The following is a 20,644-nucleotide window of genomic DNA, read 5'->3' as shown; positions in this document are numbered from 1 at the left end:
ACACTGTCTCCGGGGTTTAAATATCCTTAAGTAAGGTGTCCAGAACAGAACAAAACCTCCCTTTGTCAAATGTATTTCTAAATCCAGCTTCTGTTGCCTGTGAAGGTAAGGTGTTGCACACATACAAAGAAATACATCAAAGGCTTATCTCCAATATGATCTAATATACTTCATTCAATACTTGTGCTGTCACCGGAATTAGCTTATTTTCTGCTCTCTGCTTTGTGTTGGGTGTTGGGATTGGCTCAGTTGGCTGGATAGCTAGTTTAGAATTTAGAGTAACATCAATGTGGGTTTGAATCTCTCACTGGCTGAGGTTACCATAAATGAGTCTCCTTCTCCATTGCGCCCCTTGTCTGAGACATGGTAACCCTCAGGTTAAACTACCACCTATCAGTTGTCACTCTCTCTCTGACACTCCAGGTGAGGTCTAACAAGTGTCTTGTACAAGTTCAATATTACCTCCCTGTTCTCTGACTCTATGCCCTGATTAATAAAGCCAAGAATGCTGTGTGTTTTATTAACCCCTCTCCCCCTGATATGCCACCTTCACTGATCTGCGCACATATACTCCCAGCTCCTTCTGCTCCTGCATCCCCATTAGAATCTTACCCCGCTACTTTGTATTGTCTTTTCAGTTCTTTCATCCAACGTCCTTCACCAAATTTATATTAAATAATTTTTGTCTTTATTTTCCAATGTTCACAAATTAAAACCTATTTTGTTAAGTCAAACTTCATTTTCTCCCTCCTCATAGTTCTGTTTCATTTCCTTGCTACTAACTAACAAAATAACTCCACAAAAACATACAGGCTAGGATCAGGTTGAGTCCATTTGGCCCCTCAGGAAACATGCTCCCCTATTCCATACGGTCGTAGTTGATCCTATTTCAGCATCAAATCCACCTACCTGCCCACACTCTCTTTAACCCATCACTGACTAACAATCTGTCTGTCTCCTCCTTCAATTTATGCAGTGTCTTGGATGGTGATGGTGGTGGGGGTGGGGGATGTTCCCTCAGATGTACAACCCCATCCTCATTTGAGAGAATTCATTCCTCCTTATCTCTGTTTTCATTCTGTCCAGCCCCTTATCCTGAAACAATACCCTCTCTTTCTGGATTCTCCCAAATGAGCAAACATCCATCTCCACCTCCTTTGCAATCCCCACTTTAGCATTTTATAATCCTCAGTTAGTTCGCCTCTCTTCCAAACTCCAGAGCTATTGCTCAATCTTTCATCTAAGACACCCTTCATTTCTGAAAACAATTGAGTGAATCTCTTCAGAACTGCCTCCAGTGTAACTGCATCTGAGCTCAAGAGATCAAAATTGTACAAGAATAACTTCATCTTGGCAATCAATTCAGCGAATCTCCTCTGAACTCCCTCCAATTCAACTACATCCCTCCTCAAGTAAGGGGACCAAACCTGTCCGCAGGAGTCTGGATGTGGAAACCCCAATACCTTGTTCAGTTGCAGTTACACTTCCCTTATTTCACACTCCATTCCTTTAGCAATAACTACCTTCCTTTTGACCCACTGCAGCTGTACACTACTTTGAGATTCATGCACAAGGACATCCTGATCCCTTTGCACTGACACAATTTGATCTTTCTCTCGCATTCAATTCTTCTGAGTACAATGGATAACCTCACCACTGACGGACTGTCCAAAGCTCAGTTCACTGTCTAACGGAAATTGATACTCGATTTGAACTGTTGTGCTTTAGATTTGCAAACGAGTCAGACACATTTGCTCCTGTTTGTCTAACAAAAGTAAAATTGCTGGGTTTGCACCCCAGAGTGATTTTCAGCCCATTTGGACAGTGTTTGAATGCTGTTGGAAGCAGCTAACCACCTCACTAACTTACCTGTGCTACCGGGAACTGCTGGAAGAATCAGCTGGAGAAAATAAAAGAGAAAGAACATGGGAAAGTTTTACTGTAAATATTCAGCTTCACTTGCTTGCAAATAAATCGGACTGATGTGCCAGCAACAATTATTCCAATTTTAACCTTTAGGTTATATCTGTGCTGACCACTCCTCTGAACACAACACATTACTTTGTATGCATCCCCAAGTAATTTCATCTGCCACTTGTTCAGCCTGCCCACATCCTCACAAAGCACATTCCCACGTACTGTTTTATTATTTGTTTTTAAATTCACTTGTGGGTTGTGGAAATCACTGGCTGGTCCGAGAATTTATTATCCATCCCTTATTGGCCCCTTGAGAAGGAGGTAGTGAGCTGCCTTCTTGAACCACTGCAGTCCTTGTGCTGTATGTAGACCCACGATACCATTAGAGAGGGAATTCCAGGATGTTGACCCAGCTAGATTAAATGAACAGCGAATATATTTCCAAGTTGGCTGAGGGGGGGGAAATTGCAGAAGGTGATATTCTCATGTATCTGCTGTCCTTGCCCTTTGAGATGGAAGTGGTTGTGGATTTGGAAGGTATTGCCTGAGCACCTTTGAATTTCTGCAGTGCATCTCATAGATGGTATACATTGCTGCTACTGAGCACCAATGGTGTTGGGAGTGGATGTTTATGGATGCAGTGCCAATCAAGCATGGGCTGTGTTACCTCTGGATGTGGTGTTTGGCTTCTCAAGTGTTGTCTACAAGGTGCAATGCAGAAGTAAGTGAGTGTATATGTGTGTGTGCCAACAAGAACGTGTGTTTCTCTCTCTCATACACCTTCATACTCTCACTCACACTAGCACTCATACTCTCTCATACATACACCCTCATACATCCACTGTGAGCAACGTTAATTTGAAACCCACGTCGAGTCCCGACTGGAGAACGATCGCCAGCATTACTTGCAAGAGTGTCTCACCCACATTGCTTCCAATTAAACTCCAGAACAAGAAACAATGTGACAAGAGAAAGGATCAGAAACGTTGGGACAATGAGTGCTGCCATCTCAATGCTGTTTGCCTGTGCTGGATTCAGAGAGGGATTTCCTGTCAATAACAGTATCCCTTCAGCAAACACCAACCCCAGTGTTTCCTGTTCCCTGTTGCTCACCAAACCATTCATCGCTTCAGTTAGTATTTGATGTTACATCTTAGTGTCCAGCAACAACTGATAAAGACCACCGTGTACACAAAATGTTAAAAAACAGTCGGAACGCAATAAAATTCAGATTCATGGCAAAGATCACTATTGAACCAACATTCTTCCCTCAAAAATGGTTAGTGAATATTGATCGAGTTTATCCGACACTCAGACCAAACAAATACAACTTAACATGGAAAGAGAATGAGATCCACATACTCTACCTGACACTGCTGCCCACAGAACAAAACTGGCTCTATAGTTATTCAAAGACAGATAACTGCAGAAATAATCTCAAATTAGCATTCAGATAGCGATACTGGCAGTGAGTGGATAAAGTTCAGAATCCCAACAGTTAGTGGAAACTAGTATGGAGAACAGGTGAAGAACAGAATGTCCCAGTGTGGACACAATGGGCTGAATGTCTGTACCAATTCTGTGACTTTCATAAATCACAAAATGTAGAAGACATTCAGGCCCAATCACCACATCCGAAAATCTACTATCACAGAATCAATCACAGTCTCTTTTTCCGAAATTTATTCACGGGATTACGGCATCACTGGCTAGGCCAGCATTTATTGCCCATCCCTAACTGCCCAGGGGGTAGTTATGTGTCAGCCACATTGTTGTGGGTCTGGAGATACATGTAGGCCAGACATGTTAAGGATGGCATTTTCCTTCCTTAAAGGACATTAGTGAACCAGATGGGGTTTTCAGACAAACAACAATAGATTCGTTGTCATTATTTAACTATTAGAATATTATTGGCTGCCAGCAAATTACGCAACTTTGATACATAAGAGTTGAATGTGACTGGTACTGAGCAGTCACATAGCAGAAACTGACAAGGTTAGATCAATTCCTGAACTATCATGTGGACACAACAGAAACTGACAGGCGTAGATTGTTAGCTGCTCTCGCATATTCACTCTGCAGAAGCTGAAAGGGAGAGCATGATACTTAAACACACACCCCTAACCACCGCCCCACACACTTCTTAAACACTGGCTGGTACAGTCTGATAAATGCATTTGCACAATTAGAAACCAGATGCTGACAGATACAGATTCATAACTATATCCTGAGATACACAGAGCAGAATGTAACAGCGACAGATTGGTCAATCACACATGTGCACATGACAGGACATTTCAGAGGAAAACTGATAACAACATTCTCATTCACAAAGCAGAAACTGACAGGAACAAATTGATAAAATTCGCTGTTTCAAATCACTTAAATTGACATGTACAGCTTGAAAATGACACATATTCACAGGAGAAACTGACAGGTAGAGATTAATAACAAGAGAAATCACAGTTACATTTGAGGTCTAGTGACCCTTCCTCAAAACTGGTTGTGTGCATTTTCCTAGCTGCTATGTGGTCTTCTTGATCCTGAGGAAACTGGGTGTCCACTTTGCCGAAAACTTACATTCTGTCCAGAAAAAAGTACCTGAGCTTCCAGTTGCCTGCCACTTCAACACACCACTCTGTTCCCTGGCCAACAGCTCTGTCTCAGGCTTGCTGCAGTGCTGCAGTGAAGCTCAGTGCAAGCTGGAAGAACAGCACCTCATTTTCTGCTTGGGAACTTGACAGTCTTCTGGACTCAATATTGAGTCATACAACTTTAGGGCTACAGCTCTCTCGTGTCATTACCTGAAATCTCACACACCAGCCCTTGTTATCACTTAGTATGCTATTATACACCAACAGTCATAAACAATCTCTATTATCAGCTATTCATCCTCCTCATCTGACCGTGACCCACTCGTTTGTCTGTACAACTGTTCTTCCCTCTCTTTGGATTCTATCTCCATATGTCATTTACTCCTTACCCTTCAACACACACTATCTTCTGCAGAAAAACGAATAATTTCCTGGCTACCATCAGTTCTCAGGAAGGGTTATTGGACTGGAAATTTTAACTCTGATCAAACTCCAGACTCTGTCAGACCTGCTGAGATTTTCCAGCAATTTATTTTTGTATTTGACTTGCAGCATTTGCAGTTCTTTTGGTTTTTATTTAGAGATGAATTACTATATTATCATATTCAGAGAGCAGAAACTGCCAGGGATAATTGATAACCACATTCACGAGCTCACAAAAGAAATTCTGTCATTTAAACATTGATAAATACACTCAGATTTACATTACAGAGCCTAACTGGGAAGGATTCTTAACTAAACTTAACTAAACCTTCACAAAGCAAAAGCTGACAGGGACTGTTAGGAACTAAATTCTCACTTTCACATAACAGAAACTGGCAGGTTTAGATTGACAATTACTTAAAAACATTTAACAAGCAGATTTCCTCAGGAGGCTAAGGAAATTCAGCACGTCCATAAAAACACTTCCAACTTTTTATAGATGCACCACAGAAAGCATCATATCTGGATGTGTCACAGCATGGTATGGCTACTGTGCTGCCCAAGAGTACAGGAACTGCAGAGAGTTTGAACACAGCCCTGTCCATCACAGAAATCAACCATCCATCCAATGACCACATTTACACCTTGCCCCGTCTCCTCCACCCTCTTCTGTCAGGGAGAAGTTTGAATACACCATCCAACAGGTTCAAGAACAGCTTCCCTGCTGTCATCAGACTTTTGAATGGACCACTCTGCTAAATCCCTCTGCTAATTAAACCAGACACACGGAAAAGCTCACCTCGCCTAATAATCTGTTAAAATATTAGTGACAGAGAACCACCCAAATTACACTATTTCACACTGAAAGTAAACATAAAACAAGTATTTGCAACTTTAAGCCTCTTTTCACTTGAAGATTTGTTATCTACCTCCCACTCTTTAACAATATGCTGATCCAATAAAGCCCCTATTAAATTTACAGCAACTTAATTTTCAAACCCAGACAGTGGCTGTCATCCCCAGTATCGATCTTCCTCTGTTGGTAGATCTCCCTGGGTCATCTTCGGTCTTCGGCTGTAAAGATGCTTCATGTGAAAAGGGCACCTTTGATCGAGGGTGTTGGGAATAGCAGTCTTTCAATGGCAGTTCATGCTTTTTTTGGCCAATTGTCCAAAATGCCTGTTTTTATTTTCTCTAATACCTGAAACATTGGATCATTTAATTGGTTTGATTATGTCAAAACAGTAAAATACAAATTCAATTCAATTTTAGTAGCTTGAGGCATAATTTAAGTGGATTGGTTAAATACGAACTGTTATGAAAACTAAGGTATCTTGGTAACAGCCAAATGTTACATCTTTCAATATTCCGGCACACTCTGACTGCTAGTCAGTCACATGGTAGGTGCTTGCCAGCTTTCAGTCTCTCTTAAAGGTACTTCATAACAATAGAAACAGATTATTTGATACCAGAGTATCATGATCAGCAAAACCTGGCAGCAGTGTTTGGTATTTACACTCTTGATATTGATATAGCTAAAACTGCCTTGGATGCTACCTGCTGTGCTTTTCCAGCAACACATTTTCAGCTCTAATCTCCAGCATCTGCAGTCCTCACTTTCTCATAGCTAAAACTGACAGGTACAGATCAATACATACTGTACATTCACATTGAAGGAACTGAAGGTTCCAAATTGATGGCTGCATTTTTATAGTCAGACAGCCGGAACTGACAGTATAGATAGATAAGTAAACTCTCAAATCCAGACCTGCACTTGCATCAGGTGCCAATTGTGGCACTGTAGAGGTATTGGTTAGGATTAGGGTCTCAGTGAATTGGTTTCAATTTTTTTTGTTACAAAGAGCAGCCGAGGCCAAGTATAGAATCAGCTCTGTGGTTCTGTTGGAATTGCTGGCTTGAAAGAAAAACAGCCTAATGATAATTAAATAAATATTACATTGACAGGTTTGATACTCTCAAACTCAGGTAATGTTGAGTTATAGGAGAAATCTCTTCTCTCTTCCTTCAGACAAGTACTCGAAGGACCAAGAGAATGTCATGTTATATTGATACGAAGCCAAGTGTGATCAGTTCCTTCTGACAAACAGCAGGTAAGTTACCACTCTCCAATTGAAGATCAGTCTTTCCTTAGTCACAGAGCAGTTTGAATTGAGCTCAATTTCCGGAGAGGAATTTTAAAACCAAGAATCAAATACTATCAAGCAATTACAATTTTTAAAATCTCTCTCTATTCTCAATGCACATCACCCCAATTCCAATAAATTTTATCATTCACAGCCATAGAGTCACAGAGATGTACAACACAGAAACAGACTCTTCGGTCCGAATTATCTATGCCAACTTGATATCCTAAACTAATCTAGTCCCATTTGCTAGCACTTGGGCCATATCTCTCTAAACCCATCCTATTCAAATACCCATCCAGATACCTTTTAAATTTTGTAATTAACCCAACCTCCACCAATTCCACTCGCAGCTCATTCCATACACACATCAGCTTACATGTGAAAAGGTTGCCCCTTAGCCACCCTCCAGTCTTCCAGCACCTCACCTGTGAGTATTGATGACACAAATATCTCAGCAAGGGGCCCAGCAATCACTTCCCTAGCTTTCCGCAGAGTTCTCGGATGCACCTGATCCGGTCCTGGGGAGTTACCACGTTTGCCTTTTAAGACATCCCACACCAACACCTCAGTAATATGGACATTTCTCTAAGATGTCACCATCATTTCCCTACATTCTGTATTCTCCATGTGCTTCTCCACAATAAACACTGATGCAAGATAGTCATTTGTATCTCTCTCATCTCCCGCAGTTCCACAGAAAGGCTACCTTGCAAATCTTTGAGGGGCTCCATTTTCATCCTACTTATCCTTTTGTCCTTAATGTATTTCTAGAATTCCTTTGGATTCTTCTTATCCCTATTTGCCAAAGATATCTCATGTCCTCTTTTTGCCTTCTTGATTTCCCTCTTAAGGATACGCCAACTGCCTTTGTACTTTTCTAAGGATTCACTCTATCTTTGCTGTCTATACCTGACATATGCTCCCTTCATTTTCATGACCAAAACTTCAACTTCTCTTATCATCCAGCATTGCCTACGCCTACCAGGCTTTCCTTTCATCCTAAAAGGAATATACTCTCTGGATTCTCGTTATCTCACTTTTGAAAGCTCCATTTTCCAGTCATCCCTTTACGTGTGAACATTCGACCACCGCCCCCCCCCCCCCGCCATCAACATTTAAAAGTTCTTGCCTAATACTGTCAAGCCCATTGACATTGACACCATTTTCAAAGAGCGTTACTCTGAATTCTTGTCCAAAATGCACACTTGGGAATGACATTGAATCTATATTTAATATGACATTTTTTAAAGTTAAAAGCAAGGTGGGGGAAAAAAATCAGGCTGTAACATAATTTCAAAAACCATACATAACATCGATGTCTAATGCAGACATAGAAGGAAACTAAACAAAAGTCACCAATTTATAGGATGAAACACCGTTACTAAGTTTATTAGTGATTGGGCAGCACAGAGTTAATCTTTTGATGAACAGCTCTCACATACAGACACATGACAATTAAATAATGTGAATTCCAAACACATTCTGTGCCAAAGCCTGACAAATAAAATGCAAATGACAGAAACCAGAAACAAAAGTAATAATTGCTGGAAAAAATCAGCACATCTGGCAACATCTGTTGAGAGAAAGCAGAGTTAAAAAGCTTTGTGACCAGTGATTGTTGTTCAGAACTGAGTTTCTCCAGGAATTTCTGTCTTTGCTCCTGACAAATGGAGAATAATTACTACAGGCGCGCACACACACATGCACGCACTCAACCAGCAACTGGCAAATTCAGAATTGGTTTAAAATACTAATATCCTAAGTACAGACAATGACTAACAGTTATGGAGTTCTATATAAACTGCCGGCAACAGAAAATGATGAATACCACTCTCACATGGTGGTCTGTAGCAGTCGGAATTCTACTCCCTTTCAACAGTATTCCATTTCCATAAATATATCATGGTGACAGAGGAGCTGCCATTCCCACCTTTATCACAACATCATTCTCCATTTTTCCAACTTGCAGGAACAGATTTTCTTTTTCACTCTACCTTCATCAAAAATGCATCTCGTGCCTTTGTTTCAAATGAAATTAAATTTTCTACATATAACCCTGCCTTCCTATTGACCCTCGTTCTGAAGTCTGATGTAAAACACAAGAAAGCTTGGTACCATTTTCTAAAATACTCAATGTGATCACAATCCTATTTTGAAACAGTGGAGTAGGAAAGATTTAGTGAGATAAGGCAGATAGGTAAAGCTGCTCAATTTTCTTTTTGCGACAGGGGTTTAAGAGTTTCATTCTTCAATAAATTTACTTTGACCATTCCAATTTCCTCCACTGCACGAGAGAAAATCAAAGTCCTTCTGCCTTCCTCCTCCCCCGATAGAGCCACACAAGTGTCCCAATGATGGTGCTCACCATCACAGTACAGAGTAGGGTAATGAACACCTATCTTTACTGCAACAGTGTTCAAATAGTTATATCACTGTGCACTGAGTGCACTTACTGGTTATGACCTTGATTAGGAGGGACAATGAGCTGAAGAGTGGCAGATGGAGTTTAGTTTAGATACCTGTGAGGTTTTACATTTTGATAATGCAAACCAGGGCAGGACTCAGTGGTGGGGCCTTGGCGAGTGTTGCTGAACAAAGAGACCTCGGGGGGCAGCTGCATATTTCCTTGAAAGTAGTCACAGGTAGACTGGGCAGTGAATAAGGCATTTGGCATGCTGGTCTTCATTGGTCAGAACATTGAGTGTAGGAGTTGGGATGTCATCTGGTGGATGTACAGGACGTTGGTGAGGCCACTTTTAGGAGATTGCATACAATGCTCATCACCCTTCTCCAGGAAGGATGATGTTAAACTTGAGATGGTGCAGAAAAGATTTACAAGGAGGTGATAGTGATATAGAATCATACAGCATAGAAACAGGCCCTTCAGCCCCACATGTGCATGATGTCCAAACAAACACTAAACTGCAATCTACCTGCACTTGGCCCATCGCCTACTATACCCTGGCTTTTTAAAGGCATATCCAGATGCTGCTGAAATGCTGTGAGAGTACTCTACCACCCTCTCAGGCAGCATGTTTCAAACTTTGCCCACTCTCTAGATCAAAATATCTTTCTCTGGTATCTTCTAAACTGCATTCTCCGCACCTTCAACTAGTATCCTTTGGTCTTGGACACATCAGCCATGATTCTCACGATCTACTCTGTCTGTATCTCTCATAGTTTGGCATACTTCAGTCAGATCCTCCCTCCACCTCCTCTGCTCCAACGAAACCAAACCTGGCCTATCCAGTCTCTCCTCACGACGGAGACTTTCCAATCCACTGCACCCTCTCCAGTACAATCACACCTTCTGATAGTGTGGTAACCAAAACTGCACACTTCAGTATTCTATCTGTTGCCGAGCCAATATTTTGTAAATTTGTTAGAAGACTTTCTTGCTGTTATATTGTACAGCTCAGCTCATTCCGTATGCCTTCTTCAGCAGCCTGTCTGCCTGTGCTGAAACCTTCTGGGATCTATAGACTTGTACACCATGGTCCCCTTCTTTCTTAGTATTCCCGAGGGACCAGCCCTTCATTGTGTAATTCTTTCCCACATTAGACCTCCCAAAATGCATTACCTCATACTTACCAGGATTAAATTCCATCTGCCATTGCTCTGCCCAATGTACTCATACTGTAGCCTGCGACCATCCCTGTTACTGCCAATCACACCCCTAATTTTCATATCATGGAACAAAGAATAGTACAGCACAGGAACAGGCCCAATACCCTCCCAACCTGCACTGAAACATTTTGCGCTTCCACATGAAAATCTCATCTACAGGCTGACTAATCATATGTTCTACATTCACATCCAAGTCGTTAATTTATATAACAAACAGCAAGGATCCCAGCACTGATCCCGGTGGTTGTAGTGGTGACCTGTATCTGGCCAGAATAGAGTGGCCCATGTGTGTTAACACAAACTGGTGTGTAAGTGGAAAGTAGAATTAAACAGCAGGATGTGAAACAGAACGGCAGGCAGAAACTAAGCTAAACTGCCTACTTACACTCAGTGGGGCATAATGATACCATTGAACAAGGCACTGCAAGGACAGTAAAAAGGACAAGAAGACCTAAGGTCCAATAAATGAGTAACTCCAGCCACATTAAATGAAAGGGTGTGTCTCACACCTGCACGCACACATGGATTAAAAAAAAACAAAAAAAAATATAAACAGGAGTGTTAGAAGGAAAAAAATAAATGAAAGGGTAATTGTCCCAGTTAATGAACAGATATCAGATGCTAGTTACAGCCCATTAATGCCCTAAAACAGCTGAGGATGCAACAGCTAAAGTTAACTTATAGTACTCAGTTTCTTGAAATATGTTAGAATATTAAGAAAAAAATTCTCATAAAGATTAGTTTTCAACATAGGTGCATAATACCAAAGCATAAAGGGGAAAAGAAGCATTTAAACCTGAAAGTGAAGGTTAGTTAGCTTTAGGTAACGCCTTCTCTTACACCCAGAACACAATAGATTGTTCACAGCCCATTAATCACTAAGTGCTAACAGTTGGGGGCAAATACATTACACGTTTGTAACCAAGTTTTTATAACAGAAATTAAAATTACAAGTTGATAGCAATTAAGTCAAAACAGGCTGTCCTTTGTTTTTTCTTCATATATAATTCAGACAGTTGGAAATATAAGAGGAGCAATTGAATTTGATAACATGGAATACAGTGTATAACAGCATTCAAGCTGTCTCTAGAGACGAGCTAGCCTCAGAAACCCAAAGGTGTACAGCAAATAACTTTGGAATGTGAATGAATAGGATGCACAGAAAGATCGCAAGGCCTAGAGATTACATTTATATCCATTTATCCCCATTTACCTCTCCACCCTAGAGGCTTCATGCCTCCATTCCTGATGAAGGGCTTTTGCCCGAAACATCGATTTTCCTGCTCCTCGGATGCTGCCTAACCTGCTGTGCTTTTCCAGCACCACTCTGATCTAAACTCTGGTTTCCAGCAATTGCAGTCCTCACTTTTGCCGAGAGATTACAATGTCCGCTAAACTCTTAAGAGGTCAGGGAATCCTGGGGTGTCCAAAGAAATGCCAATCATTGGTTAGGTGTCTCATAGAATAGAGTATGCAAAGTAAGGGGAGGAACATGACAATTACATACAATGTGATTACTAACAGAAAGTTTATAAAAAGTGCTGCTTTTTATTGTAAAATCAGAGTGTGTTGTGGACCTCTCTTCTGAGGGCAGTCTCAGGGGAAGATCATTTGGCCCTCTCCCTGCACTAACCCGTTTCTGCTTGAATAAGCACCTACCACTTGCCTGAATGCTGCCTGCCTGCCTGCTGAGTCTTTCCTCCCCGGTCAGGGGTTATGCTTCGACAAAGGCCTTACAGCAGTCCATGTAAACCACGTCAACTGCACTGCTCTCATCAGGATGTTTTGTTACTAGGACCGGAGGTTTTGAGTTAGAGGGAGAGGCTAAACAGCCTGTTGTTTTGTTCCCTGGACTGTCGGAGAATGAGATGTGACCTTTGTACAGGTTGAGAAAAGTTCTTAGGGGCATGATAGGGTGAATAGCCAAGGTCTTTTTCCGAGTGGGTGAGTGCAAAAACAGACAGCACAGCTTTGAATTGTGGAAAAAAGATTTGCAAAGGGCCTGTGGGGTTACTTTATCACATAGAGGGTGGTGCTTGTATGGAATGAGCTACCAGAGGAAGTGGAGGTGATGGGTGCAATTACAACCTTTTATAGGCAGCTGGATATATGCAAGAATAGGAACAGTTTAGAGGGATATGCACCAAATGCTAACAAGTGGGACTAGCCATGATATGGAGGTGCCAGTGTTGGACTGTGGTGGACAAATTTAAGAATCACACAACACCAGTTTCTCATACAGCAGGTTTATTTGGAAGCACTAGCTTTCAGTGCACTGCTCCTTCATCGCTCTGAAAGCTAGTGCTTCCACATAAACCTGTTGTACTGGTGTTGAGAGATTTTTAACTTAAATGGAACGAGGTCAGATTAGGATCTCTGGTCAGCACTAACAGCATGGACCAAAGGATCTGTTTCCGTGCTGTATAACTGTGTGACTCTCTGAAGGCCAGACCTTGATATCACTACTCCCAGTTAGACACTGCACTATCAGAGTTGCAATGGTTAATTGCCTTTAACTCCTTGACTCTGAAGATCAGCACAGATCTGTTCTGTGACAATGTGTTGGGGTTTCACTTGCCTGTGAATTCTACAGGTGCAAACAGTCAAAGAAAATAAGGTGCTTCTTATTCACTTCAGGAAACATGAACTGAAAACTCTTTCCTTTGATAACTGGCTGTCCACTTAACAACAGCAAGCACTTAAACTGTCCAGTAACACAACACAGGAAGATTGAAGCAAGATCAATCAAGTGTGGGCATCCTTCCTGTATCATAACAACTGTTTCTTTCAAAAATCTTTTTTATATATAAAATCAGAGCATGTACACAACAGCCCAAGTAGTCAACATTAAATTTTAGTTTCCAAGTTTTTCACTAGGCAACATGGCTCTAATCTGATCACGGTCTGTCACATCTGAGCAGAGTTTTGAAGGACAATAAAACCTATCAACAGTCCCATTGAATATCAAAGACTGACGGGGAGACAGTACTTCCCAAGACCACAAACCTTACAAGTGAATGGAAGAAACAAGATGAGCTCTGCACTCACAGAAGAACAAACAGTTGCAGACTGCACTAGTTATTGTCCGTATTCATGTAAGGAAGGACTTGAAGGAAAATGATCATTTCTGGACATAACAAAGAAGGAGATGGTGCCAATACACAATGGGTACAGAATAACTTGCAAAGTACAGAAATACTGTCAGGTTAATCGTTCTATTGGCAAAAATGGAAAAGTCATGACCTCTAAGATCTCGCAGTTGGGAGAACTAGCATTTCATTAAACAAGTTATCCAGGACAGTGTGAGAGTGTGTCAGCCCCAGTGTACAAGTGAACTTCCTATAGATTTTAAATGCATGTTATCACCTTGGTCAAAAAGTAAATTCTACTTGTTTATTAGAAATACTGAACCTATTGCATGTTCACAATGTATTCCACTTAAGTAGGGAAAGAAGTAAATAAAAATCCAGACTACTTATTCATCAAATTATCTCACCATGGCTTAAACAGGCTGTCTGACTCCCTGACTGTATGTAGTTCGTGTATCAATTCTTTCTGTCCAAACTAGAGGAATTAACTAGCAGGTCAAGTGCCAAATTGAAACAAATATTGTAATTTAATTTATTTCCACAAGGAGAAAACAAAACAAATCTCAGACAAAATGATTGAATAAATACTTTAATTTCAAATGGTCGAAAGGGAAATCAAACGTTGACATGAAAAGGTACACATTTAAACACATACCTAGAGATTATTGGACACAGAATGAAATAACTCTCATACTGGTCTTGTTATAAATGTGAACAATAAATTCAAAGTACACATTCAGACCAGAGACTGACCAATCCAGAAAACACCTTACAATCATAAACTTACGATTGAATAAAAGTTATGGAAATTATCCAAACTGCTTTAGAGTGTCAGAAACTGACAATGGTATAAAAAGTCTCACTTTCATTTATAGTACATAGAATTTGTCCAGTGCAGATAGAGGTCATTTGGCCCATCGACCTACAACAACTCGCCAAAAGTGCATCCCACCCAGTTGTGAGTTAATCACTCTCTGTTATACTTAAAGTAAAGACTAATAGCTTTATTTCTTCAACTAGTTCTAGGCCTATCAAATTTTCACAGATTACTGCATGAGATAAATCTTTTGTGTGTTGCTGGTTTTAAATTAGTAAAGGAGTTTATCCTGTATCGTAACAAAACCAATGCAGACATGGGGAGCAAATTGCACATAATGAGCCAAGGCTGGAATTGAAACTGGGTCCCTGGCACCAGTATGCCACGATGCTACCCTGACATGGATGGCAATAGATAGAATCTTATTCATGTTGAGCAACAGGGACTTGAAGTAAAAAGAGCTCCTGCAGTTTCTGACAAGTGTCATGTTAAACAGTGCCAAATTTTATAAGTACACTCACTTATTCACAGAGCACACACTGAAAGGTACAGATACTTTCAAATGCACTCATCCATTCATTTAGTTGAAACTGTCAGGTCCAGATTGAAAACTGCACTCAAACATTCACATTGGAGAAACTGACAGGTATAGATTTAAGACAAAGTTCTCATTCATTAAAAAAAACCTGACAGGTACATTCTGATAACACTCACATTCTCAGAGTTGAGTACACACAGGCAGATAAAAGTGTTACTGGCTTCTCATTTTTCTTATTGTCTTCTGCGTTGAGACATTTAAACTGACACAAGCCTGAAAGAACTTAATAACTGTAGTGTATATACCCTGCAACTGCATGACAGAAATGAGAGGCATCATTCACCTTTCACTTTATCTCTAACTTACTGTGTGTGCTCACAGGTGACATGCTGACAGATTCAATCACAAGTCACCGTAACATATCAGGGATGGACGAAAAAAAAATCATTTCATCTGAAAATTAGAAATGTTGAGATATTTGCTCTCTCACATGCCAGTGATTGACAGAAACCGAGTAAAAACAAGATTAGAAACAACAAACTGGCAGTTACTGAGTGAAATATAGAGTCAGTTGCAAAGCAATAAATCGTTGGGATACAATGCAACTAACCACTGGTGAGAAACTGACATAAATAGTGTAACATCACTGGTAACATTGTTATTGCCAATTTGTGCAATGTATTATCCCTTACCAAATGCTGCAGTTATAAATACAAACTTACTGTTAATGTGCAGAAGCTGATATTCAAAGGATATGGTTTGGAGGGGAGAGAGTCCTACCTGAGACTGTCCAAAGTGGTGTTTGGTCACACACAAAATTGTAGATACTAAATGAGACACATTCTTATGTTAATGACTGACACCTCCAGAATAAAAACAACAGGTTACACTTACAGAAGATTTGACACGTAAAGACTGTGAAATAGAGTAAACAAAAATGCTTTACCTCCCAGAAATAGATAGACACAGATTGGAGGAACATTTCCAAGTGACTGGCAAATGGTGTAAAGTGTTACCGCTTCCATCAGTGTTTCGTGAATACAGAATAAAACCTGTCTTGAAGTAACACTGACTATTACACAGAGGACCAGAGCTTCAGCGGACAGGTGTCGAATTCATGCAAAATGTCGAAATAAGGACTAGATAGATATAAAGTTAAAGTGAGACATATATAACATGCTAACGGTTGCTGGTTAACAGGCATTCGTATGCTCTAAATCCCTGCGTGAAAGTTCAATACTCCTAAATAAAAACTGCAGCAACGTGGTTCTGATACACTGTAGTTACTTGCAAAGCACACAGTTACAGAACGGTCTCCGGGCCCACAGTTAGCAATCAATTTCTCAGAAATCTATCAATCCTATGTCAAGACAGAATTTTTCAACCTATGCCTCAAAAAAAACGTTTTAAATAGGGACTTTTTTCATCTCTCTCCAACTCCGTGCAGTTGAGAACGAGTTCCATCAACCCCAAACCTAGAAAACACTCACATTCTTAGAAGCCCTAGTGTAGAATTAGGCACTTCGGCCCAACAAGTCCACACCGATTCTCGGAAGAGTAATCCACCCAGACCCATTCCCTATTTTTCTGTATTGACCCCTGATTAATGCACCTAACCTACACATGCCGGAACATTACGGGTAGTTAGCATGGCCAATTCACCTTTCTATATGTCTTTGAATTGTGAGAGGGAAACTGAGCACCCGGAGGAAACCCACTCAGATACGGGGAGAATGTGCAAAATCCACACAGACAGTCGCCTGAAACTGGAATCGAAGCAGGGTCCCTGGCGCGGTGAGGCAGCAGTGCTAACCACTGAGAACAGTGGTAAGCTCAGTGTTATTTCCAGCGCAGAGAGAGGACCAGAAACAGACATGCGGAGCTAGAAACACACCCTTCCACTCCCACATCATCACAACAACGAGCAAAAGGAAACCGAGCTCATACCACAGTCACTTTTTGTGTGACAGGCACAAAATAAATTTTCCTCAGTCAGACTGACAGGAACAGAATCACCATCCACTTCAAATATCGTTGCAGAGTCTGACAATCACATTGCGTTCCACTCTAACCAAGCACAGAGACTGAGTGGGTAGTTTACACGGAACCATTCTCAAACAATCAGGAGCCAGGCTTTTCCCCATCCCTCATTAGCATTGATGACGTCGTCAGTCTATAAAAAGGGAACTCCGAGCCCGCTTTCCCTTAGTCTGTGTCAGATAGTGAGCGGCGCTATGGCTGATGAGAAGAAAGCACAGCAAACCTCCAAGAAGGGCGCGAAGAAAATCATCAAGAAGGCGCCAGCGAAGGGCGGTAAGAGGAGGAGAAGGACTAGGAAAGAAAGTTATGCCATCTATATCTACAAAGTGATGAAGCAGGTTCACCCCGACACCGGCATCTCCTCCAAGGCCATGAGCATCATGAACTCGTTCGTCAACGATATTTTCGAGCGTATCGCGGGGGAGGCTTCCCGCCTGGCCCATTACAACAAGCGCAGCACCATCAGCTCCCGGGAGATCCAGACCGCCGTGCGGCTGCTGCTGCCCGGGGAGCTGGCCAAGCACGCCGTGTCGGAGGGTACAAAGGCGGTGACCAAGTACACCAGCTCCAAGTGAAGGACCGCACTGCACTGAAACACACACACATCCACAACCCAAAGGCTCTTTTAAGAGCCACCCACAACCTTCTTGAGACAGCAGAACCATTTCTTTAAGAATTGTTTGTTTTAGTTTGCATGTTGATAAGGTATTTTAACGTTTCGTACTACATTCGCTTTTATAATTGGTTTGCAATTTTGAGAGATGCGGGAATGAAGGGAGTGGGGTAAGAACACGTCACAAACAGCCCCTTCCCCTGCCAGGAGAGAGACAGCAGATTAAGCACCGGTGAGTCATTTTTAACATTGATTTGTTCTGGTCTGCATGTGATTGTTGGCCAGTTATTTTTCGTCACATACTATACTTGATTGTATAAGTGCATTGCAAATTGACGAGGCGAGGGGAGCGACTTCATAAACAGGCCCTTCCCTGTCTGTAGAGAGAGCGAGCAGATGAAAAAAATGGAGTCTTTTCATCTTATTTGTTCAAATTGTTAAAAGCCTTGGTGGAATGTTAACACTTATTTTCACCCTGGCAAACCAAACGGAAGTGCCCACAGCTTTCAGTCCCACGGATTGAGGTATTTTAGTCTGTTTTTTTACATTGACAATGCGCTGTTTTTAATCCGATTTTTCAGAACGCAAAAGGCTGTTGTTGGTCACAGGCTTTCAAAGTGAACCGAGAGAACACCAAAACAGCTGCCGGGCTGAAATGTGATTTTTGCTGAATCTGATCGAGACGGATAAGGGAGGCCAACTTTAAAATATCTTCTAAACAACCGTGTTCGCTATTTATACTGAGCCGGAAGAATGTAGTGTGTTGCTTTATCAGACTGTAGTGTTTGGCCAGTTTTGTTTCAGCCTCTTCTCAAGGTTTAGAAAATAACCCACTCTCAAGATCAAAATGGACAGATACAGGTGGGCAAATGTGGGAGAGTAAGACCATGTGAAGTATACATTTGTACACTAAAAGTAAATTAATATGAAGTATTAATGTTTTTTAAACTTATTCAGTTTTTTGTACTTCATTTTTTAGTGTAAAATATACTCCTTTGTTTGTAAATTGGCGGGCTTTTCAAATTGGAAAGAAGACGGTTGATGATTTAGCGCCGGTACTTTCCTCCCTCCTCCCCGTGCCCTCTCCGGATTGGGGAATGAGGCAGATATCTGATTGGGAATTGAAACAACATTAGGAGGGGCTGAACAATGGGACCAATCAGAAACGGCCGCCCCACCATTCCTCCCGAAGGGATAAGAGGCCGCGATGTGGGCGGAGTGTAGTATTCTCTCTGATAGTGCTGGTGAGATTGTGGTCATGTCTGGAAGGGGAAAGGTCGCGCCAAGGCAAAGTCTCGATCTTCCCGGGCTGGTCTGCAGTTCCCGGTGGGCCGTGTTCACAGGCTCCTGAGAAAGGGTAACTATGCTGAGCGTGTGGGTGCCGGAGCGCCGGTCTATCTGGCTGCGGTGTTGGAGTATCTGACGGCTGAAATCCTGGAGCTGGCTGGCAACGCGGCCCGGGACAACAAGAAGACCCGCATCATCCCCAGGCACCTCCAGCTGGCCGTGCGCAACGACGAGGAGCTCAACAAGCTGCTGGGAGGGGTGACCATCGCTCAGGGCGGGGTGCTGCCTAATATCCAGGCCGTGCTGCTGCCCAAGAAAACCGCCGCTGCTGGATCTGCTAAAAAGTGAGGATAGTGTTCTTGAATCTGACAACCCAAAGGCTCTTTTAAGAGCCACTCACAGCATCCGTGAAACGAGCTAAACTCTCTTTCGGATTGATTATTTTCCCTTTAATGTGGAGAGCTCTCGCCTTTGTACCGGACATCAATGAATTCCACGCTCCATTTAATTGGATACTGTTGCTGTCTTTGAACAGAGGAAGAGTTTATGCTCCGAAAGCTTGTGTGCTTCCAATTAAATCTGTTGGACTATAACCTGGTGTTGTGTGATTTTTAACTTTATACACCACAGTCCAACACCAGCCATCTCCAATCATTTTCTCCCCAAATCTGACTGCCCCTGAGTAGAGGAGTGCATGCGTGAGACCCTCTCCCAACGCTGCCATTCAGGAGCATTTACTCCGAGGTTTGTTTGAAACAGACCGCAATGGCTCCTTCCAGCAGCACATCGGGATGGGAGCCTGGGACTCAGGGGGGGCTCCGAGACCGGGATTGATTCGGGAATTTAAGGGAGAACCGGGGGATGTTTGTAAGAGGCCGAGCGGAGCAGTAACTGGTCCTGGAACTTGGAGTGAGCGGGCTGGGGGGAAGAGAGAGGCCTTTCTCGGGCTGTGGGGGCCTGCTGGCAGAGACAAAGATAAGAAGCTGCTATGGATGATTCTTGTGGTTTGCAATCCTCTGAACCCTCTGTTTTAATTTCATTCTGTTTCCCATTCTTTTTGAGGTTGTGGGGACCAACTGTAGGAATGGGATACTCTTGTAAAAGGACATACACTAGGGTCTTGGTAAAAACATTAGAAATAGCGCTGTTCTCCCGATTGCCAACAGGGGAGTTGAATATTGACCTGTGTCAGCATCCTGGTGGTTGAGTAGTCCCATTCATGGTGCTGGGCAGTTGTTGCTCAGTTTCTGGGTCTTACTCAATTGGTATCAAGTTAAAAATCGCACAGCACCAGGTTATAGTCCAACAGTTTTTTTGGAAGCACCTGATGTGTGATGTTTAACTTTCTGCACCCCAGTCCAACACCAGCATCTCCAAATCAATTGGTATCGAATCACATGAAAAACAAACACAATCCCCAGACAAGGAGCAGCTCAGGGCAACAATGGAATCAGATCAGTGGTTCTGGTTGAGTTGTTGGCTTTCAAGAAAAAAAACCACACATCCTAATGAAGATGCAACGAATGTGACATTGATCAGTTCAATATTGCCA

At 42.0% G+C, this 20,644-nt stretch overlaps 1 protein-coding gene across 1 annotated transcript; it reads left to right on the top strand.

The window, feature by feature from the left end:
* Nucleotides 1-17,311: 17,311 nt before the first annotated feature.
* LOC140470912 (histone H2B-like) lies at nucleotides 17,312-17,907 on the top strand. Its single transcript, XM_072566852.1, has one exon. The coding sequence runs from the start codon at nucleotides 17,312-17,314 to the stop codon at nucleotides 17,765-17,767; it is 456 nt and encodes a 151-aa protein (XP_072422953.1). The 3' UTR covers nucleotides 17,768-17,907.
* The last annotated feature ends 2,737 nt before the right edge of the window (nucleotides 17,908-20,644 follow it).

The sequence above is a fragment of the Chiloscyllium punctatum genome, chromosome 52 (genome assembly GCF_047496795.1).
Source record: "Chiloscyllium punctatum isolate Juve2018m chromosome 52, sChiPun1.3, whole genome shotgun sequence".
Lineage (NCBI taxonomy): Eukaryota > Metazoa > Chordata > Chondrichthyes > Orectolobiformes > Hemiscylliidae > Chiloscyllium > Chiloscyllium punctatum.
The sequence above is the reverse complement of the archived record's forward strand: the minus strand, read 5'-3'. Positions and strand labels throughout refer to the sequence as shown.

What these genes read in the sequence shown, in the direction of transcription:
- LOC140470912 (XM_072566852.1), top strand. Translation starts at nt 17,312, where the DNA reads ATGACGTCGTCAGTCTATAAAAAGGGAACTCCGAGCCCGCTTTCCCTT.